This window comes from Camelus dromedarius, chromosome 23, assembly GCF_036321535.1.
Source record: "Camelus dromedarius isolate mCamDro1 chromosome 23, mCamDro1.pat, whole genome shotgun sequence".
In the NCBI taxonomy this organism is placed as follows: domain Eukaryota; kingdom Metazoa; phylum Chordata; class Mammalia; order Artiodactyla; family Camelidae; genus Camelus; species Camelus dromedarius.
The window spans coordinates 14,007,452-14,031,131 of record NC_087458.1 but is presented as its reverse complement, the minus strand read 5'-3'; the positions used below and the strand labels follow the sequence as shown (position 1 = coordinate 14,031,131).

Below are 23,680 nucleotides of genomic sequence, written 5' to 3'. Positions count from 1 at the left end.
GGTTGAAGGCAAAGGAAAACTGACATTTTCAAAGGAAACCAAACCTTTAACTCCCTAAAAAGGAAACATGTATTTTTCTTTGTGTCTGTTTCATGTTTCTTGTCATTTCTCGCATGTCCGTGTGACAATATGGAAAGTATAATGCAAGTTGTGCCACCCTGGCTTGGAAGATTGGAATCCACGGTTTCACCGCAGTCTTTCGCTCTCTGGCCTGACTTGCAGGCAGCTCCCCAGGATTCAGCAAGGAAAAGGGAAGGAAAAGAGAGAGCTGCTCAGCAGGAGAGACTCACTGCCTGACCCATGCTGTCCACTCATTCAGCTGGTTGGGGCACAGAGCCTGGGCGACACATTTCTACCCCTTGTTGGGCTGTGTTATAACCTTTTTTATGTCTTGATCATTAACTGAGCCTCAGGCGCTGGCTGGTCCTCTCGATAGTTTTAACTTTCTCGGTGGTCAGGGGTAGTCATGGCTCCTTCTCTACCCTTACTTTCTTTCCATCTTTTATGAAGGGAGAGGGGGACTGATCTTTTGGGGTTGGGGAGGGGGGTGTCTGACAGTCCGGGGCCCCAAGCAAGACTACGGGCATCTCAGCGTAGGTCCAGACCGTGGTCGGCAGCCTTAGGGAGAAGCAGTCATCTGAGAACTGAAGTGATACCGGGAAAGCGTCTGTTCCAAATATTTGTCAGATAATGTCAGCATTAACCAAATAGCAACTGTTGGCTCTGGCCGGCTGAACACAGAGCTGCTGACTTCCTGCCCAGATGCTGGGGGTGAGGTAGTGAAGGTGGGTGTTGGTCAACACTGGTTGGCTAATGTCAATATTTACCTTGGGTTGGGGGGACCATAGCCATGGTTGCCCGAATGAAATGCACCCTACTTCCTCTCGAGTGTTTGTGCTTTCATTTTTGTCTGTTGGTCTCTTCTCCAAGAACATACAAAAGGCTTGCTGAAGTTTGATTTAATTTGATCTAGTAATGAAGATCAGAGCCTAGAGATCCACATGAAGTTATATTTCGGGCTCAGTCAGCTGTCTTGAAATAAATGATGTTATACCAATACTTACATGGGCAGGTATGTTAAATGGATTTCAATAAAGGGGATTAATAGAGAGCTCTCTTATTCAGAGCAGCTAGTCTGTATCCGATCCTTCAAATATATCATCTTATTTAACCTCCAGAACATCTTGCAAGAGAGTTATGATCTCACTTAATAGATAAAGAGACTGAGGCACCAAGAGAGTCTGTAACTTGCTCAAATTCTCAAAGGTGGAATCAAGACTTGAACCCAGGTTGTCAGACGTCAGAAGCCCCTGCTTGTCCCACACTGCCTTGCTGGCCCTGGAGCAGAGTCTCTGCGAGAACAGGAAAAGTGCTTAGTCCGCCACTTGGAGATAAAAGCTGCCCATTGCCAGTGACATTTGCCGTCAGTGGTGAGCCATGTGCGATACCCTGCACTTCTCGGTGAAGCCAGCGCCTCACGGAGCCTCTGGGACATGCAGACATCACACGTAGCAGTTCTCATCCCATTGTATGGTCCTTCTCACAGCTCCCCAGGAGCCCCGGGGAGACAGGGACTCTGATTGGCTCCGCCAGCCACTTATTGTTTTCCATTTTCTCCCCACTGCAGAGTGTTGTGACTGTCTCCTATAGAAGATCCTGCCACTCCTATTGTCCCTGCAGACTTTCCCACCGCCCCAGGACCACGGGCTCAGTTGCTCATTGTGGTGGTGTTGGCTCAGCCTCAAGGACAGAGACCTTGAGCCAGCTGACAAGGTTGCGCGTGTCACTACTTCTAAGGCCACAAGCCATGCTTTTGGTTCCCAATACTTTGGAATCCTCCTCTCTCTCACCATCTCTCCTTCTTTTTAGCCACATGGTCTCCCAGACGCCCAGCAGCAGATTTTCCCGACAGACAGTTTTGGCTTAGGGCCAATCCCTGTCTCAGTGCCTGGATGACCTCAGTTACCAAGTCAACATGGCACTTAATGAATGCTGCTATGCTGCCCCCTGGTGGAGAGGGTGGAAACTGAGTGATACACAGATTTCTGCCTTTTCAAGATCTGTACCACCACCCTCTCCTAGTGTCTAAACCAAAGGGTTCCTACACCTGATTAAAACTTAGTTTTGTCAGTGCGAGTGGAAAGGCGGCATGATTTGTAGTCGTCTGCCTTCCAAGGCTAAAAGCGGCACTGACTTCTTATTTTGATGGGAACAAACAGCATACAGCCACTTGGCCTTGAGCTAGAATTAGGGTTTCTCACGCGCGTATTTTGTCTTTCATCCTCCCACTTTGCTGTCTGTGGTGTGGAGGCCTTGAGAAGCTCCCTCGGAAGTCTGCAGTGCGCTGGGTCCAGGTTAATGAAAATCTCAGTCTTTCCAAGCATGCTCTTGGTTCAGGAGCCCTCTGAAGTGTCATAATGGTGGGCTCCCCTTCTGTTCCTGCTCAGTCTTCACGGGTCTCAAAGCCCCTACCCTGGGATAGATCTGGGTTTGCATGAGACTGCCGTGGTCTCCGGTCTTTCTGTATTTGGGAAGTTGTGTCCTCAGCCTGGCGGGTAGGCGTGAGGATGAGACAGAATCTACTGTCTGGTTTCTAGAGTCAGTAGAGCAGGCGGTGAAGAGACTAGAGGGAGCCAGGGGAACTCATGGGTGAAAAAGTCAGGTGTATTGATACTGAGAAGAAAATTAAGCCTCAGTTAACCTCTTGGATTTTACCTTGATGCATAGAGAGCAAGAAGGCATTTCATCCAACCATGCCAGCGCTGTTAGTTGGGTAAATGTAGACAAATCCGGTGTGGATAGGCTACGTGCAAGCCCTAGCTGGGGCCAGTAAAGCAGGTGAGAACGCAGACCCTGGTTCCATTTTACTGTCGGGACTGGCTTCCAAGTCCACAGCCGGTACTACCGAGAAGCTGATTGCTGACGTCCTTGCATTGTTCACAGCCTTGGTCCTAAGCAGTCCTTTTCCTTCCATGCTTTGCTATCTCATCCTGATTCTCCTGGTCTCTGACATTATGATCTGTCATGTCTCTCTCCTCCCTTTTTTTTTTTAACTAATTTCTCCCTCCTATTTCATAGCCAGCCTTTTCTACATCATCATCATCATCATCATCATCATCATCATCATCATCATCATCATCATCAACTTAGTTACCATTTTATTGAGGATTTACCATGTGCTAAGCACTATGCTAAGCAGTTCTAATGCATCAGTTCAGTTAATTCTCACTGTCACTGTGAGGTAGGTCCTTTTATTGTAGCCTGACCAAGAGCACGTAGCCAATAAGTGGTGAAATAGCGACTTGGATCTGAGTTTGATTACACCATGTTGCCTCCTTGTCTTACTATTTCTACAACCCAGTCTCTCTGGGTGGGCTTCCTTGGGTCTTTCTGGGTCCAGCCTCACTGGCCTACATTTCTGCCTATGCCTTGGAAATTCCCCAGCAAATGGGGCTCTAGGAAGAGTTGTCTTGTTTCCCAGTCTTTTTGGTATCAGAGCATGGTGGTGTTGGGTCAAAGAGCATCGTCCAGACACTGTTGTTCTTAACCTAAATCCATAGAGGACGCACCTCTTTTGGGGAATCCCTTCAGATACCTCAGGACCCAAGAGCTGAGTAGCTGAAGGGATGGACTTGGTGCCTGACTCCTGCCTGTTCACCTGCGTGTGGGCAGCAGAGCCTCAGGACCTCCTCCAGGGCCACGGGCCCTTCCGGGAAACCTCGCGGGAGCTGAGGCAGCCATCTTAGCGGCTTGATCATTTTGCCTATTTCTCCTCTGACAATAGTGCTAGAGAGGTTAAAAGAGAGAAATTGGGAAAAAGAAGCTATGAGTCTGCTGTCCCAGAGTCTCTCTCTTTCTCTCGTGGAAGAGAAGCCTCACGAACCAAACTGGGCTGAAATAAGGTGAGATTCTCTTTGAGTCCATATAATCCATGTGCCCTTCTCTCACAAATTTAGTGACGTAAGAAATGTCAGAGACACCAAAATTCCTGGCACCAAATGAGTGTTCAGTAAATACCAGTTTCCTTTTTTCTGTCTGTTACAAGCTTCTTTTTCTTTGCAGTAAAATAACTTGGGGGATGAAATAGATTCTGATGGTGAGGACCCCAATGTCTAGGCTGGTGACCGATTTTCTTGAGCTCACATAACCAGCACGGAGCCCAGGTGCCCACACGGTGGCCTGGCTGCCCTCCGTCTTTCCGCTGGAACGCCCGCAGGACAGGATGTGCCGTCGCTTCCCAGAGGTCTGGCCTCTGTCTTGATCGCTTGAGACTTGTTCTGTAGGAGTTTTTCACGTGTCAGGCCTGTGTATCTGCTTTTAAAACATCCTCGTCTCCTTTGCTGCAGAGTAGGGTCCCCAGCCCTGTAATAAACGCACGAATCATAAAAACGGGAGGGAGTTAAGAGATTATCCAGCCTGGAAAGTTTTCAACGTTCCCCTAGGGGCAAACTGCTTTCTTCAAACAAAGTCTTTTCTAGAGATAGATAGATAGATAGATAGATAGATAGATAGAGAAATAAAGAAAATTCTTTCTAGAAATATATATATTTATACTAACTATATAGATGGGGAGAGAGAGAGAAAGAATGGGAATGAGTTGTTGGTTTTAGCTGGTGTGTGTATGTATGTTTTGTATGTCTGTGTGTCCATACATACATCATAATCTTTTTTGGCCTTAGCTGTTTTATTTAGATATATATTACATCTATATATGTGATTATATATATACATATGTGTATGTGTGTGTGTATGTACATAGATCTGTGAACGGCATGGTTCTGGAAAATACTTGTTTGGAGAATTACCCCTGCAAGGGCGTGTCCTGCTGAGACACTGTCTGGAGACCTGGATTCAGGTGCAGGCAGGGTGGCCTCTGTGGCTGAGAGGTGTGACGTGAGGAGGCTTGGGGAACTTTCTAAGACCGACCCCTTGCTCAGCCTCTAAGTTCTTGATGAAGCGCACTGATCTAGGGCAGTACTTTCCCGTTAAAGATAAGAAAACGGAGGCCCAGGGAAAGATGGGGGCTTTTCAGAGGCCTCTGGGTTAAAGAAGAACCTTTGAGCCCAGATCTTCCTGCTGCAAGTCCTGTGCTCTCTCCCCGAATCGGGTCACCTTTCCTTTCCTTCTTGGCTGCCCTCCAGGGCGCCTCATACAGGGCAGTTACGAGAAACACTCCTTCCCTTGCATGATCTCGGCGCATCGTGGTGAGAGGATGCGCCTTGTCTAAGGTGTGTGTCTGCCTGGCGGTCCCACGACGCGTGTGTCCCCGCGTTCATCTCCTGAGTCAGTGCTGCACTCTTTAGAGATGAAGTCAGGCCCTGTCAGAGCTGGGCGGAGTCAGCAGAAGGACCCCTGCTGCTGAGGTAGAAGGATTCTCTTAGGACAGGGCCCAGGAAACTCAACACGGAGAGCCACCTTTGGAGCAAAAACAAACAAACAAACAAATATTCACAAAGGTGAAAAGATGGAGGCGGGGCAGATGTAAGTAACTCAGAATTGTGCTCTACCTTATTGGTCACAAAGTCCCTCCTTGTACCTGCTCTCATTTAATCCTCAGTGATCCAGGAGTGTAGGCATCGTTACTGCCTCCTACACCTCTGCAAACTGAGGCTGCAAAAGATCAAGTGATGGGCTGTGAGTCACACTGACTGGAAGTGGCGGCTCTCTCACCGCAACTCCAACCTGCACGTCTAGGAGCTTGTGGCTGTACAAGGAAGGGTGGAAGCAAGGGACTGCATGGAATTTCAGCCAGTCTCTACTCCCTTGCCTGGTAGAGGAGGGAAGGAGAGGGATGTGGGGGCAGGGGCTGGGGAGGAAGAGAAGGAAGATTCGGTGGCTCTCAGCCTGAGCCAAGTGGATGGGGCTCTGCTTTGGGCCATGCTGACCAGTCCCCTCCTACTTACCCTCAACACACCCTCCTGTGGTCACTTGCGTGGAGCCTGCTTCGTGCTGGAGAACATGAGCTCCCTGAGGACAGGGCAGCCTTGTACACACCCCATCCTCCTGCCTGCCCCCTGGAGGGCGTGCAGTAGGGGAGGGGGAGCTGACAGAGAGCTCGGCCGCTGGGACAGGCTCCGCACTGGGTGCCTCCCCTCCAGCTAGATCCTGTCATTCTCCTGTTACAGGTGAGGGAATTAGATGCAGAGAAGAGATAAAGAACTATTTGAAGGGCTTTCAGAGGTAGGCAAGTTTTTAACGGTGGGCAATGTGGAGAGCTGTCATGCCTGTCTAGAAGAGCTGGACGTTTCTGGAAGCCGTGCTCAGCTTTCCAGGGCACAGCCGGGCTGCCAGGTTGTGAGGTCTCATTAGCATTCAGAGGGGGAAGTCGCCATGGGGGCCGCCATCCAGGGCATTGGGAAGAGACAGGCTGTGTTTTAATTACGACCTGGACTTTGGAACAAATCCTTTTCTCTGCTTGTCTGAGCCTTAGAGAAAACAACTTGTGGGAAGTGTGTAGTCGGCAGCTGGGTCCACAGTGGTACCCGTCCAGCTGTGTACACATCTGGCACACAGGTGGTGGACGGCGTGTGCCTTTGCTCCTTGGGTTGCTCCGGGGTGAGCGAGGGTAACGAGAGCCAAGGCAGCAAGGAGAGGTCGACCAGGTCTTTACCCAGAGTCAGAGGGGAGCCGATGGAGAGAATGGAGAGGAACAGGACTGCCCCCCTCTTCCCAGTCTGTATCCTCACTGATCGTGACCATTTCAGGATTTGAGCCCAGGCGACTCCCGCCACTTCCCCTGGCCCTTCCTGAGTCAACATGGTGGGATTTCTTTGTTGAGCTCACCCTAACCATCCCTTGTCCACCTTGGGGGAAACTTACGGAGTGGGGGGTGAAACGAAGGAGGGAGGAGAAAGAGGAGGAGATTGACAGGGCAGGAGTTAGACACGCACGGAGCCACCACCTGTGGCTGTGGATTCTCAAGGACGTGTGAGAGCCTTTGCCTTGAGTCTGTTTAACAGGTCATTCCAGGGGAAGGGGAGGAGAAGGAGGGCTTGGGGACAAAGGGCCTTTGCCCGGCGCCTGTTACAGCACTGATGAGTTTGCTCAGGTTGGCAAACAGTGTCTAGGGACTCGGGGCCGGGGATGAGCTGGGTGCATTTTCTGTCCAATGCAGGACATCCAGCGTGGGGGTGGGGAGTAAGGGCTGTGTTTCAAGGGCCCGAGGTACCCTGAGGTTCAGACATGGACAACACAGCCACATTGGGCAGCTGGAGGAACAGAGAGGGCAGAGGCGGGGCTGTGGTACCCCGAGTTCTGTTTTGGGGCTGTCACATCCCTTGTGAGTGTTGAAACAGCCGTGCTAGCCCTTGGCACTGCTCCCCCACCCTCACCCCGCTTTCTGAAATGGAGAGGCAGAGGGAAGGCAGATCAGGGAGGGTGTTTCCGATGTGCTTCTGATGGCCAAGGGCAGGGAGGATCGGAGTAGGGGCCCAAGGCCTGGGTTAGGAGGGAGACAGCACGTGCACGTTGAATCCCCAGCTGTGCTGGAGTCACCTGCAGGCTGGCCTCTGTCCAGGGAGGCTGTTCCCCGGGAGATTCGCAGGAGGCAGCTTCTATCCCTTCCCCAAGCCTTGGCTCAGTTTCTTAGACGTATCTGTCTCTCCCGTTAGCCTGAGCTCACTTCTGGAAGGGATTTTCTTTTATTCACCTGTACATCACTAGTACCGACTGCCTCTGCTTGGCCTGGATAGGCGCCCTCTGTGTGGCTGCTTGAAAGTGAGTGAAATGAGATTAGAGTTAAGTCCTGAGAGCTGGGCGGGATCCACTGAACGTCAGGCTGGGGAGCTGGGATGCAGTTTGTCTCCCAAAAACTAGAGTATACCTCAGAATGCCCTGGGGAGCTTGTTAAAAATTCACATTCTGGGGCCCGCCCTTTTGCATGCTGATCAGAATGGGCCCAGATCTTTTAGTTATTGTTATTTTGTTTAAGTAATCAGCCCCCTGGAAACTCCGGGCACCAGTCTGTAGAGCGTCCTTTGGGAAACCTGTGCTGTGGACCACGCCAAATACACCTGGGCTTTAGCTCACACTTCTTCCAGTGCCTCTGACCCTGCTTTTCTTAAGCCTTTGAGAGAGTAACTCAACTGAATTCCTTGGTTCAACCTCAGGGAATAGAGCATCTGGATTTAAAGTCTGTTCCATTCCAAGTGTCCTTGTCCTCGTTCTGGAAGTTCCTCTTGCTATTGACTTGAGGGGAGACCTGGGTCCCAGCTGGATCTTTCTTACAGACCTTGCTTTCCTTTCTCTCCTGCTGCCAGGCTGTTTGCTGTCAAATGTGGGGGCTGCTTTGAGGCGATCGCACCCAACGAGTTTGTTATGCGGGCCCAGAAGAGTGTGTACCACCTGAGCTGCTTCTGCTGCTGCGTCTGCGAGCGGCAGCTCCAGAAGGGTGATGAGTTTGTCCTGAAGGAGGGGCAGCTGCTCTGCAAAGGGGACTACGAGAAGGAGCGGGAGCTGCTCAGCCTGGTGAGCCCGGCAGCGTCAGACTCAGGTGAGTGCCGCGGCGGGCAGGGGGCCCGGGGTGGGAGAGTGGAGTGCGGTGGCGGCAGTCTGCGTTGCTTTCTCCCTAGAGGCCCAGCCTCCAGGGCAGCCTTGTCCCATGGCAAGGCAGCACTGTGCATTCCAGGAAGTTTCTCTGGAAGCTCAGAATAAGCTCTTATCAGTCAGGTATCATCATGATGATGCTGCATAACAAATTACCTCCAAATTCCATGGCACACAACGGTAAACAGTCACACATTCACACGTCTCTGGGTTAACAGAAGTGGTTCCGCTTTAGGCTGAATGTCTTCAAGTTGCCTGGAAACTGCCCATCTCAGCTGAGCTTAGCTCTAGGCTGTAAACCAGGTTCAGGTTTGCTCTGTGTGATTCAGTCTGGAGTCCAGGCTTGAGAAGCAACAGCTGCAGAGTGTGGTCTCCTCTTGGCAGTGGCAAACATGCAAGAAGGCATGCTCAAGCATAAAGCACATTTCAAGCCTCTGCTCATACCATGTCTGCTAATGTTTCACTGGCCAAATCAAATTAGAAGATGAAACGCAAAGTCCAAGGTGGGGAGACATACAGTGCACGTACCACACAGCCCTGCTGGGGTAGAGGTGCATAAAGCTGTTGAAGGGACTGATGAACTGGAACCAATAATCCCGTCTGCACAGTCACTAGCCTTTGTTTTCTCATCTGTCAAGTGGGAAAGCTGGAATCTCTCTAAGGCTTGGTGGGTCACATAAAGAAAGGGTCTAGACTAGCTGCGCCCACCCAAGACTCACCCACCCTCCCTGGGGAGGGAAAAGAGAGGAGATGGGAGAAGTTCGGAGACCTTTTAGAGCTGGTTTCACAAAGAGTGATTAAAACTGCCCAAGTAGAAGCGTGGAATGCCTTCCCAGGGTGTCCGTCTACAGGGCAGCGTTTGTCTTAGCCCAGCCTCCCTTTCCCCCCAAGAATCTGTGAGATCCAATGAGGAGGTGACTTCCCTGTGCCCTTGCTGGTCCTCGCCTTGCCAATTCCAGCCCGGTTCCACCTCCCTTACCCCTGCTTCCAAGGCCTCTGGAATGTCACTCTGCCCGTCTCTCCAGCCTCATGGGAGCCTCCGACCACTCTCCTCTGCACTCAGCACACATCATTGTCTCCCACTTGCCTCCAAATCTCAAGAGTTGATTCCCACTCTGCCTCTCTCCCCTACTCTTTGGTCTCGCAAGCGTATCCTTTAAGCTTCTTTCTAGGGCCTGTTTCATTGAGAAGGACTCTTGTTCCCACGTGCTGGGTGAGTTTACCTTGACCTCCTGCCGCGGCATGGGTGCCACTTGACGGGGGTCGCTTCTTTGGCTGTTTGCTGTTCCCGCCAGCGGGCTTAACCCCATGAGGGACTGTGTGTGTCTTTTTTACCACTGTATCTGCAGGACTTAGCACAGGCCCGGGCCACTGAGGGCGCTCAATACAGTCTTTGTTACGGAATGAACAAAGCCCTGTGGCCTTGATGCTTGGGTCCAGGAGCTTTGGAGGCTGTCAGGCAGGGGCCTCATTCTGGCTGCACCAAGTGGATCTGCGTGACTCTGGGCAAGTTTCAGAACCTCTCTCAGCCTCAGTCTCCACAACTGTAACATGGTGATCATCATGCCTAGCTGCTGGTTTTATTTGGGGGAGTGAAAATAAACGTCTGTTCACAGGCTGGTGTTCAGTAAATGCCAGAGCTTACCAAGCCAAGTGCCTGCTGGTGGTGGCGTCTTCACGGCAGGTGCTTCCTTTACCTCCCAGTGGGTTCTTCTTGCCTGACTCTGCTTGCAGCCTTAAGTAAGCTGACGCCAGGACGATCCCAACTCCTATCAGACTCATTGGTCTTAAGTTTTCCTGGATGTTTTAATTTGAGAGAAATTTCTCCCTGTGGGGAACACTGCCACTGACATATCGAATGTCTCACTGACGTATCGAATGTCTGACAATTGAATGGGGATAACTGGGCCCATCTGAAACTGAGCTTCATAGCCTCCGCTTAGTAGAACGTCAGCTCATCCTGTCTTTCCCTTTAGGCTTCATGCTGTGCCCACCCCCCAGACCTCCTCTGCAGAATAGTCCAAAGCCTTCAAATTCCCAAGGGGCTTAGGTGCCATGGTGATCGGTGTACCAGCATGACCTTAGAAAGACACACACACCCAGAAGGACATACCACTCTTTCTCACGTGGAAATAAACACTGTGGTCTAGCCTCTCTTGATATACAATCGTATGAGTCTTCACCACTGTTTTCCAATTACAGACTTTAGTTGGCTACAGACAGTATGGATCATTAGTGGATTTCCCCCTCCTCACGTGCAAAGAAGAAACTGGGTCTAAGTAGCATGGAAAAAACAATGTTCAGAGCTAGCAAACTGCAACGGGTCCACTTTTCTGACATTTTCAGCAACACATTTCGTAGTTCTGGGCATTTCTTTTTGAGGCTGATATTGACAAACTGGCGCTTCCCAGTTCATTTATTCATATATTCGTTCAGTTGACATATCTTTAATGCTTGCTTTATGCCAGGCATGGCAGCGAGACATGAATGACAAGAGTGATGTAGGGGTGGGGAGGTCTCCAAACCATGTCCAATGAAGGAATTGTAGATATTTAGGCTAGAAAAGTAAAGACTAAATGAGAACATCATTGTCGCCTTCAAATGGTTGGAGCAGACCTATTTTTTCTTCCCTTGACATCAGAGAGAAGAACCAGAATTCATTAAATTCTTTAACAAGACCATTGAGTACTTAGACTATAGATGAAAAGATAAAGGGAGGGAAATTTGACTCAACATAGGGAATGTTACAGTGTCATTCTATAAGAGCTAATAAAGTCCCCAAGAGAGAGATAGACCTCCACTTGTTGAAACTATTATTGGGGAAGTGGGAGGGGAAGATGGTGCTAGAAGACCTCTGTGTCCTTTTCAGCTCTAAAAATCTGTCATTGTTTTTGCAGCTTTAAATGAAACGACATAAAATTCTCAACCAGAATCAAAGATGTTGTCTGTACCACTCATTTTGTCAGTTATGTAAACGTTGCCTGTCTTGCAGCATAAAGTGTCTTGTGCATCAAAGGACAGCCTTGCTGATGAGAGGACCAGCTTCTAGAGAAGAGGGTAGTAACTTTTAATTCCTCTGTTCCCTTAACAAGGCTTAGCATGATGCCAACAGAGTAAGTGATCAGTAAGTACCTAATGAGTTGAGTTAAATCTTCAAGGAAAGAAGTCCACCTCACATTAGGGGTTTTCAGAAGGCAAACAATTTTAGAATCTGTCCCGATACAAATAGTTTCTCCTCTCGTTTCTGTCCTGAGCGCTGTACACATTGTAGGTGCTTTGTGAATATCTGCTGAAATGAATGATTGAGTGACCTGTCATCTTTAATGTTTTTGCTGATGGCTTGGATGAAGACACCAAAGGCAGGTTTATTTGATCTGCAGATGACACAAACCTGGCGGGGAGTGCTGGTGGGACAGCTGATATTCTCAATGTTCAAAAAGATTTTGACAGGCTAACAGAACAGCCCAAAGTCAGCAAGATGAAATCTAACCATGGAGTTCCAACATTCAACAGTAATTATATGGAACAGGGCCTCTTTTCAGGGAATTTCACATGGGGTTTTAATTGATTGTGAAGTCAATAGGAGCCAAAAGGCTATATGTTGCGCTACTAGACCTACAATGTCTCCAACATGTCATTGTAGTTCCATTACTTTTTTTTCAATGGTCAGAGTACATTTAGGCTATTTGGTTTAATTTTAAACGATGCATTTCAGGACATCACTAACTAGAGTCTTCAGGAGCGTGGTTAGCTTGTTAAATGGTACATAGCTAAAGAAACTCCGTGTATTTAGCTTTTAAAAAACAAGGCTAAGGAAGGAATGAGAGTCACACCCAAGGATACCGATCCATGTAGTGAGGGTGAAATGACAAGTTTTGGTTCAACATAGGGTAGAACCATGTCCAGAAAGTGTGCAGGCTAGACTCCCTTTATGGGAAACAAACCTGCTTGTCTCTTAACATTTTATGTATTTATTTTTAAATTTTTTATTGAAGTGTAGTTGATTTGCAATGTTAGTTTCAAGTGTAAGCAAAGTGACTTATTCATTTTTTTTTTAGATTCCACATAGAAGTGATATCATATGATATTTGTCTTTGACTTAACTTCACTTAATATGATCATCTCTGGGTCCATCCATGTTGCTGCAAATGGCATTATTTCATTCTTTTTTATGGCTGAGTACTTATATATATATATATATATATATATGCCACATAAATAAATAATTATATTCCACATCTTCTTTATCCAGTCATCTGTTGATGGACATTTGGGTTTTTTCTATGTCTTGGCTATTGTAAATAGTGCTGCTATGAACACTGGGGTGCATGTGTCTTTTCGAATTGTGGTTTTGTCTGGATATATGCCCGGGAGTGGGATTGCTGGTTCATATGGTAAGTCTGTTTTTTGTTTATTAAGGAACCCCCATACTGCCCTCCATAGTGGCTTTCTTAACATTTTAATTACAGTTGGTGGAAACAGGGTTGGTGACCTCTCAGGCTGCCTAAATCTAGGATATATGGTTTTATAAATATGCTGACTCTTCTGACTTACACAGAAGCACGTGGCACCTTTAGAGCTGTATGGGACACCAAACTCAGGAGGGGTTCAGCTGCTGGATGTCCTTTTCTTGTGTGGCCAGAAAACCCTCTTTTGTCCTGGTCCCTGCCTTGCCAGTAGCCTTGAAGCAGCCTCTCAAAGCAGCAGAATGGAATTTTTAGCCAGAGTCAGACCATTTTCTTTGGGTTTATTGGGCAGCGTGGATGCCAGAAGCCTCGGGGAGACACCTGGCAACAGTCATGCCTGTGCCTTCTTGATAAGAGAATCTGGAGCAGTTGGTAGGCACATTAGAGGTTATCCAGTCCAGACCCCCACCAGATGTTTATCTAGCCTCTGTTTGAGTCTGTCCAACCACGGGGAGCTCTTGACCTCACATTCTCAGTGTGGATTGTCAGAATTGTTATGTCAAACCCTCATGTCCGTTTCCATGTGTACCTTCAACCTTGGCCTTGGTTTAGCTTTCAGGAGGAGTTCAGTCTTCCCGACATGTGGCAGCCCTTCTCGTTGAAGATGGAGACCCTTATACCCACTAAGTCTTCTCTTATCCATTCCAGCTCTTCCTCATTCTTCCAACCATCCCTTAGAAGAAGCTCTTTGCTCTATCTGTAAAAATACTACATTCTCTTTAGAAGGTACCACCCAGAAGAGGATAAAGTCTTCTGTATGTGCTCTGAACTAGCACCATATTGTTATTACTACTTGTCATAGACATCATATTTTATTGATGTGGCCCTTGATTCATTAGCTTTTTTTGACCTAGGAGAAGGGGTGAGGACTCGAGGGCTGATTATAGGCAATCATGGCTCCTGGCTGGTCCATGTTGCATTTTTAAATTACCTAGTTGTCTTATCTTCACATTTGCTTTCTTTTTTTTTTTTTAATTTTCTTTTAGGGAGGAGGTAATTAGGTTTATTTATTTAATGGAAGTACTGGGGATTGAACCTAGGACCTCATGTACTCACGCTAGGCAAGTACTCTACCACTGAGCTATACCCTCCCCCTCTTCACATTGTCTTTAACATCAGAAGTCATCTGCGAATGTGCTGCACAGTGGTTTTTTTAAAACTTTAATAATTTGGATATAAAATTTTAGATTTACAGTGCAATTGCAAAATGGGACAGATGTTCCCATACAGTCTTCACCCAGCTTCTCCTAATGTTAACATTTTACATTTAAAGGTACATTTTGATAAATGTACCATGTAAACCTGTAAACCAAGAAATTAATATTAGTACAGCACTGTGAACTAACTGATAGACTTTATTTGGTTTCAAGAGATTTCTTGCTAATGTCTTTATCCATTCCAGGATCCAGTCTAGGATACCACGTTGCATTTAGTTTTATGTCATATTTATGTTCAATTGCCTTTTTTCCTTCACTTTGGAAATCACCAGAAATATCTCATCAGAATTTCATTTCTGCCACTCTGCAGCAGTATCCGTTACGTTTTACTTCCTTTTAGCATCTCTCACCATGGGATTGGTCTGGTTTTTTGCTTGCTTGTTTTGGGGGTCATTTGTTTACCATTTTATGGTTTTCTTAACTGAAGACGAGAATGCATTTTAGATTGTGATTATTCCTCAGCTATGATTTTCTCCCAAGGTTCAAACCATTGCATCCTCTTGGTTTACCAGCTCTTCCTTGATCAGACCCAAGTTCAAAGTCTAAGAAAGCCCTGCATTCCTTCCTTTATCTTCTGAGAGTTAAAACTGTCAGCAGCCTAAGATGGGACTCTTTTTGATGCTCTGCTTTTGTAGAGGGATTTTCCCAGAGGAAGCCAGGGTCAGGAAGTCCCATGATGAGGGACTTTCCGCAAAGGAGGTTTTACGTTTTGGATGCCTGCAGCAATTCCATGGCCTGTGTCTACTGGGCAGTCTGGATTGCACTGGGAGGCTTATGCTGCTTCTGTCCTTATGGTCTGCACTCACCTGGCCCTGGCACAGTGCCTGGCAGGCAGTAGACACTCAGAAAACGTTTATTGTGTGAACATGTGAACTTTGTCCTGTTCAGCTCCATGGTCCACGGTCCTTAGCAGGGAAACACCAACCTCCAGAATGACTTTGTTCTTACTGAAGCTAGAATGAAAGATTCCTCACACATAACAGAGTTTGTGAATCCTTCTTCCTTCTTAATTTTTCTTAGGATATGGGATGTTGCGGTTTTGAAAGATCCAGATGTCTCTCTTATGGGCCTCGTTGTGTGATACCTCTGTCTCCTCCTCCCTGTCTGAGTCAGGTCCATCACCACTGGCACTGAGACACTGGTTTTAATTTCCTTCTACAGCCTAGGAACGGATTTTCTTTTTCTTGTAAATATTAGTTACAGAAGTATTTCAACCCATCTTGGAACTCTTCTTGTTCTCCAATAAATTAGAATAGAGAGGCAGCGGTTACCTCATGAGTTCTGGAAAATGCCTGACTGTCCTATGGGATTATCTTGTCAGTTCATAGTCATGAATTTTAAAACGCAAAGGAAAGTCAGCAGGAGGTATGAAGAAGTCGCATTCTCCACATTGTAGTAAAAGGGCTTGAGATCTAAATTTAAGTCTTGCCGATACTCACAAGCAACGAGACCTTGGGGAAAGTGGCCGGCGGACCTCGGAGAGACTGCGGGTTCGGTTTCAGACCACCATTAACAAAACAGAGCATCTCAGTAAAGCGAGTCACATGAATTTTTTGGCTTCTCAGTGCATACAAAAGTTATGTTTACTTTATACTGTAGTCTGTTAAGTGAGCAATAGCATTATATCTAAAAACACATGCACATACCTTGGTTAAAAAATACTTTATTGCCCCCCAAAAGGCAAAACAATTATAATAGGAACATCAGAGGTCACTGATTACAGATCACTGTACCAAACATAAGAGTAATGAAAAAATTTGAAATATTGTGAAAACTACCAGCAGGTGATACAGAGACACGAACTGAGCAAATGCTGTTGGAAATACGGTGCCGACAGACTTGCTTAATGCAGGGTTGCCACAAACCTTCAATTTGTTAAAAAAAAAAAAAAAAAAAGCAATATCTGCAAAGCACGATGAAGAGATGGCTGATGAAATGAGGTGTGCCTGTACTTCTCCTGCCCAGGACTCTATTTCTTAATCAGCAAAAAGTGGTCATACTTCCTTTGTGGGTTGCTGTAAGAATGCAGAGATGTAACACATATCAAGGGCCCGAAATTTGGTTGATGCCCAGTAAATGGTAGGTGTCATTGTTATGTCCTGGTGCAGAGGCTCCGTCCTTCTGGATAACTCATGGCTCATAAGCTTATTTCACCAAAGATTTATCATTTCACAAACGTCTCGTCTTCTGTCTTTGCACTTCTATTTTGGATGCTTCCGCATAGCTGACCAGAGGGCATCTCAGGGGAGCGCAGAGAGAGAGCCTGTCATTTGGGGTGGCTAGGGTGCAGGACCCAGAGAGGGACCAGTTCCCTCCATGAGCCACTGTGTCTCAGAGGTGCTCTCCAGTCTCTGAACATGATAGCCAGCATTGCACTCTGAAAAGTCAGTGCAGAAGACCAGGAGGAACCCCGTCTTGCAGTCACTTCTGGGACGCAATAGGAATTTCAAGCTAGAGTGGGAAGGATGTGTTGAACTTTGCCCCTTTCTCTCCTGCAGTCTTCATCTTTGGGTCCAGAAAGGACACTGAACCTGACAGGTACCCATTAGAGAATGCATGGTACTCCCGCAGAGGCCTGTTAGCATGGCTCTGTTACATGCCATGATCTATTTCTGTCCTTGCAGGCAGCCACCTTACCATCCTTTAATCCAATAGGTATTTCTTAGAGACGCCACCACTGTGTCAGGCTCTGTGCTAAATGCAGTGTATTAATTGCAGGAAAAGAAAAAGGCAGAGGAGTTAGTGAATACTGAGCAACACAACTCAGAAAAAACATCTCAAAGCCAGCCTCATAATACCAGGGGAACAGTGAGGCCAACTTTGTTGCTCTAAAGGGGTTGGGAGATGGGGTAGGGACATCGCCCGGAGATCAGTCCTGTCACTCTTTCCTTTAAGAAACAAAGGGGTGAGCCATTAAAAACAAAAACAAAACGAAAACAAAACCAAGAAACCTTGATAGGTATGAAAATACATAGATAAACCTTATAGTTGTTAAGACATATATTTAACTCATTTTTATATTTTCTTCTAAAGCACTGTTTCAAAAGACTCCTTGACAAGAGCATTTTCTAGAAAATTTTAACAGCAGCTCGGTAAAAATCCATTTTTAATCATGTCCTAGCATACATGTTCACGTGTGTGTCTGAAATAAAAATTTCAGTGCTTCGACTGACTTACTGCTTAACCTACACACTAATGTTATCCATTATGTTTATTTTTTAATTCTAGTCTTAGCTCACTCTGTTAATTTCGCAATCCACTGTTGGATCATGGCCTGAAGTTTGAAAAATACTGTTTCAAAGAGCAATCACTTTCAAACCTGCCCCTAGGTTTTGGAATTGGTATAAATTCCTCAAATTTCAAGCCAATAAATATGTTCGAATCTTCTGCATATACCCACCCTGTGTCAGGTGCTGAGACTAAAACCAAAGACACAGGGTGCATCGTCTGGCTGGAAGACTTGGCCTGGTGCCTTGTGCAGAGTAAACACACAGTAAATGTTGTCTGTTTTCGTCTCTGTTGGTATTATTAAAGAAAAATGAAGAGCATGCGTATTTATACCATGACTAGCACAGACGTCTTCATGGACATTTTCTGATGTATTAATCTGGTGTCTCTGGTTAGTAGGCAAGAGGCAGTTGTAATTGCCTGAGCCTCTGAGGTTGTTTTCAAAATCAAGTTTTGTCTCTTATTAGTATCACAGTCATGAAATTGACTACCAGAATTACTTGCTGCCCTCAGTGCATCTCTTCTCTCCTGAACCTTTGTCTTCTGGTGTATTTGTTTTGTCTTCGTGTTATAAATGGAGAAAGAAGGACACAGGATACTTGAGTCAGGGATAAGCCAGAATAAGAACTTAATTCTACCAATTACTGAGTCATGACACTTGATACTCAGCCTTCGCTATAATTGTGAGTTGGGTAGAGTTTATCTTCGGTGCTTGAAAAGTTACCGGCAATATATGGGTTCAGGCGATGCATTCTCTCTTTGCCACTGAACTGTAATTTAATTTTGCACAGGTGCTCACACTGAATAATTTTGATAGAAACCATAATTTAAAATTAGTGCAGTTGCTTCAGAGTGTATTTAATCTGTAGCAGTGTGCTGTGTGCATTCGTTTCTCTTGCACAAGCCCTGTAAGAACAAAAAAAGATAAAGAACTGGTCAAGTGGACAAGTGATCATTGTGATCTTTGCCTGGTGATGATGATGATGATGATGATGATGATGATGATGATGATGTTAACAGTTATTAAGCCCTTGCTCTGCACAAAGCATCGCCTTAAGCCCTTTACGTGGATGAACTAACTTCACCTTTGTATCAAGCTGATGAGGCAGGCAGAGTGATGATTATTCCCATCCTACAGATTAGGAAGATGAGCCTGGAAAAGTTACTCATTTACTTAAGATCCCAAAGCTTGTCATTGAAAGAGTCAGAATTCAAACCCAGGCAGCGCAGCTCCACAGCCTGATGCATCGAGCGTTACGTTGTGTTACCAAGTTGATAGAAACGTACACGTGTATTAAAATAGACCTCACATTTTGTTCTCGTGTTTCACTGGCAGCTGTCCCTGCTGGTGGTGGCAGTGCTCCAGATACTTGGTAGGACTTACTACTGAGAGACCCCAACTGAAGAACCTTTTCACATATAATTAAAGCAATGACAACGAGGTGATTTGAGCTGAGTTTACACTCCCCTCCAAGTCAGTCACAAGTTCGGCCTTCTGTTCTAACCTCCCGTTCCTCCTCAAGATTAATCACTTTCACTGTGCGTCAAATGAGCACCCCTTAGAAGGAAATAGGAAGCTTTGAAGGATCCAAAGACAACTGGATGTGTGAATGTGTAAGTACTTTAAAAGTGTGCATAAGGTACTATTATTGTTTTGTTTTTATAGTTACTTGACAAACTTCCGTTCTGATCCTGCGGCTTATTGGATGACGGCAGGAAAAACCAGTTGTTCTTTTTGTCCAGATGAGAGGTATCAGCATGCAAACCACACCCCCATTAATTAGACTGATGAGAGTGTAACAGTGGAGTAAATCAGCACATAACAAAACTTCTTCCAGCAGGCTTCCATAGGCTGACCCGGAATGCCCTACCATCTGTTGTAAGCCCACTCTCAGGAGAAATGCACTCAGATTTGTTTTTCCAGGGGCAGGGATGACATTTGTGCTTCTATCCATCTTTATGTCGGATCCTCTTTGGGTGCATGGGCAGGGCTTTGCAGTAAGATTGGTGAATGTGAGGAATGACGTCTCTGGCCATTCAGAGCTAACCCATGACTTTGACCTTTCACGACCTGAGCTGAAGAATCAGAGTCTCACTTTCCTTTATTATCGTGTGGCTGAAGATGGGGGCGGGGGGTGGAGGAAGTATAGAGAAGACTCTGGTTTTCCTGCAGTGACATTCCAGCCAAGACCATCAACTTTTAGATTTCCAACCAAGAGGTTTCATGATGGGTCTGAAGAAGCTTTGGATGCTATACTGAGTAAAAGGAAGAATCACCCCATGTATTTTCCTGTGCCCTGGTATCAGTGACCTGGGAAAAACCCCAAAGCCCAGTTTACTAAAACCAGATTATGGCTTCCTCCAAGCGCTGTAAAAGCATATCGGGGTAAGAAGTACATGGAGGACTGAGTAGTTTAAGAACCATTTGGATTCTTAGTGGTCCAAATCCAGGTTTGCACACTGGGATCCAGAGGCATACTTGTCTTCTTCTCAGGGATCTGAGCAGGGATTTGAGTAGCATTTGCACATGTGCACTGGGTGGGATGGGTGGACCAAGCTAGTGTTCAAGATGAGCATCCAGGTGTTCCTTCTTTGGGATCCATCAGGGTGGGAAAGCAGTGGCTGAACCAACTCAGCACCACTTCTGTAGCAATTTGCTAAGCACCTGCATGGTGCAAGGATTGGGTCTGAGGCGTGGAGGAGCATATAGAAGTAAATGAGCTTTGACTAATGAACAAGTATTTTAGAGCACAGACTATGTATCAGGCCTATATAGGGGCTAGAGTGAGAGCTTTGCTCTTATGAAACTTATATTCTAACAGAGGGTGACAGTCAACAGCCAAATAAATAAGATTACATGTTCAACAGAGAGTTACTCTTCAAACTAGTCACCCTACAAAACTTTTTCTACGTATGCATTTTAAAAGAATACTTTGATTCCCACGGAATGGGCCTTGAGGATTTAATGAGTCTGGGGTGCAGCCTCGGCTTTGGGGATTTTTTCGAGCTCCTTGGATGAGTCTGAAGTGCACCCAAGGTTGAGAACCACTGGTGAAGCTCGGAGGGACAGAGTTGGGGCACCTCAATCAGCTGTTTTTCCCAACTGCAGAGCTCTGGTGGGGAACCAGAGAGATTCTAGCATTAAGACAGAAGGCAGCTTTTCCCTTAGAATGAGAGGGGTGGTGAGATTTAGCAAACAAAAACCCAGTTAAGTTCGAATTTCCCATAAAGAGTGAATAATATTCTTTGGACAACTACGTCTCATGCCATGTAAAAATTATTGTTTATCAGAAATTCAAGTTCAACTGTGTGTCCTGTATCTTATCTGGCACATCTAGCTACAGTGAGAATCTGGTGGGGAGTAGGGGGACCAACAGGGTGGTGATTGGTGCTGGAGCCTGCATAGGTGTGTACATAGATGATGGACTGACTGACTGGTTGGTTGATGGTAGATAAGGAGAAATGTAATTCTGTCTCAAGACACCCGAGTTCCCATTCCCCTTAGTGTGCGGGCTTGGCCCCAGCCAGGCACAAGGAGGCTCCCCCTCTCGGGCCTTAGAGGAAGGCGGCGAGTGGGAGTCTCCCGTTACCGTGGCAACTCCCTCCTGCAGTCAGCTCGCAAGAGTTTGAGCGACGCCCCTACTCGGCGGCCGTCACCAGTCCGATTTCCTTCCTTTCTGGCTCTCATTTTCCCCATCAGCGCTCCGGCTGAGCCAGCGAGCCGAGGCGGGGCCCCTGGGTAGCATCGGGCCAGGAGGGAGCGCAAGGTGCCGGGCGCCCCCGCGGATCCCAGCACCGCATTCAGCCGCTCCTCCGAGGCCCTTTAGAAACGGACGAGGGCGAGGGCGAGCGCAGAAACACACACGGACGACGGCAGTTTTATGAGAAAATGCAGATAAAGAGCCCGGCGGTAGGGCCATATGTTCCCCATAATCTCCAAAGCCGTCACTTCAATTAGAGCCTCCCCTGAGTTCTAATGCCCGGTCCTGAGTAAACAAGCCGCTCTGAAAGCAGAACTCGGTTTCCAATTAAAAGTGTACTAACATTTCTCCTTCTCTTAATTCCCCGCCGAGCAAAGCCCAGTACGGGCGGAGGCGCGCCCAGGTCGCGGCGGGGTCGTCGCCGGTCCCCGCCGCCCCGCGCCACCGGGTTCCCAGGTGACGTCAGGCGGGCCCGGGATTAGGGCCCACCCTGCGCCCCCCGCGCCGCGCCGCAGAGTTAATTAAAAGTAATGCCACGGTAAATCCGCCTCTCTCTTCTGGTGGAGCCGCCTTCGCCCGCCGGCCAGCCTTGGAGGAAGGGCTTTCCGAAGCAGGTGCTGGGGATTTGCGTGTCCCAGTGTGTGTGTGTGTGTCTCTCTCTCTATGTGAGTGTGTGTGTGTTTGTTTTAAGAGGGAGGGTCATGTTGTTGAGTTTGGGGTGGCTGAGATAACCTTCGTGCTCACCCCTCGTCGCCACCACTGCCTATCCACTCAGAGCAGGACAGACAGATACATAGACAGACGCAGGCCACCTGAACTGAGCTTTTCCTTCTGGCTCCCAGAGGTTCTGGGGGTCCTGGGTTGGATTTTGTTCCTGGGACCCAGGACTCTCGCCCACTGGGCTGCAGATAACATTTCCTGATTTGTCTCCCCCAGCCGGTTCGCTCGCTCTCCTTCGTGCCCCAACCTTGAGAATCCTAAGGGCACAAATCAAGGGTAGCCAGATCTGAGGTTATGTAAATAGCAGGGAAGAAACTTAACACCAACTGGCTTGCTTTAGGGGCTCTTCAGAGCGCTGAGTCTGAACTTTGCAGGCCCTTCCTCCTCTACCTTACGGCATTTTTAAAACTTGGTTTCTATGGATGCTTTCTGTTCGGCAGAACTGGTTGAGAGTTGCCTGGTTTCACGTGGGAGAGTGATTGACAGATTAACTTTCTGGCCTACTCCTATACCATGAAAGAATCGAACAATTGAAGCCATTATCCGAAAAATTCCAGAAACATCAACGAGCAGAAAATCCTCACGAGATCATTCAAATGCAAATGGTTTTCCTTCTTTCGTGAATTATCTACCCAAGTAATTACTTGAGTTTTCAGTTTGGCATTGGTGGTGAAGACCTCAGAGAATTAGTCTTAAGTCCGTGACTGTTTATTCCTTATTCTCTGATTGACGCTAGCTAAATTAAATTGAGGCCAGGTCAGCAGACATTTTGAGAGCCTATCTGTCAGACTCTGGGTTAGATACTAGTAGTTACAAGAGAAAGGAAAACATCCTCTGTTGCAAGCACTCAGCTTTCTCAGTGGGTAAGAAACTCCTGTAACAAAATACTTCACAGTAAAATAGAATATGCGTGCGTGTTACAGTGGAGATGCCAAGTGCTCTGATCACAGAGATGGGATCAGTGATTCCTCTTGGGCTATGCAGATGTGTATTGGGGCAGAGGGATCAGGGGACTGTTGTAAAAAGTGCCCACAATGGATGTGACTTTGTAGCTTGGCCTTGATAGAGTAGGTCATTGTCAGATGATGAAAGGCAGATGAGTACATTGTTGGAATGGTGGGGCTTTGCATGTGCAGAGTTGCAGAAGTAAGACCGTATCAGGCATGAGAGGAGGGATTGGAATGTAGGGTTCCTCTGGGGGACTGAGATCCTGGTGTTACAGAGAACGGCAAGATTGATGCCAGAATGTGAAGTGTTTTGTGTAGTATCTTATTTGGCTGTCTGCTGATGGTTATGCAAAGTCTGATCAGAAGTTTGTGTAATGACTATATATAAAATAGATAAACAACAAGGTCCTACTGTATAGCACAGGGAACTATATTCAGTACCTTGTAACGGCCTATAATGAAAAAGAATATGAAAAGGAATACACACACACACACACACACACACACACACGTGTATATATATATATATAAATAAATCCTTATGCTGTACACCAGAAACTAACACAACATTGTAAATCAACTATACTTCAATTAAAAGAAAAAGAAAAAGAAGTTTGTTAACACAGTTGTGATGTTACTTAATTTGTGCTTTCAACATAGGAGTGCAGAGGGTAGATTGGAATGGAGGTAACACTGCAGGCAAGGAAGCTGGGCAGGAGGCTGTTGCATGTTCCAGGTGAGGGATGAAGGCTTGAACAGACTAGAGAGAAATTTCTGAGTATTCATGCCTTTATTTATTCATTCAATAGTTAGTGAATCCCTACTACATGCCAGGCAGGCATCATTCTAAGTGTTGG

General features: G+C 46.8%; 1 protein-coding gene across 1 annotated transcript in view; it reads left to right on the top strand.

Moving 5' to 3' along the window:
- LMX1A (LIM homeobox transcription factor 1 alpha) overlaps nt 1–23,680 on the top strand; it is a 130,139-nt gene that overhangs the window by 82,073 nt on the left and 24,386 nt on the right. Inside the window, exon 3 of the mRNA XM_031435871.2 lies at nt 8,259–8,491. Within this exon, the coding sequence (XP_031291731.1) occupies nt 8,259–8,491 (233 nt within the window). The remainder of the gene's footprint in view (nt 1–8,258; nt 8,492–23,680) is intronic.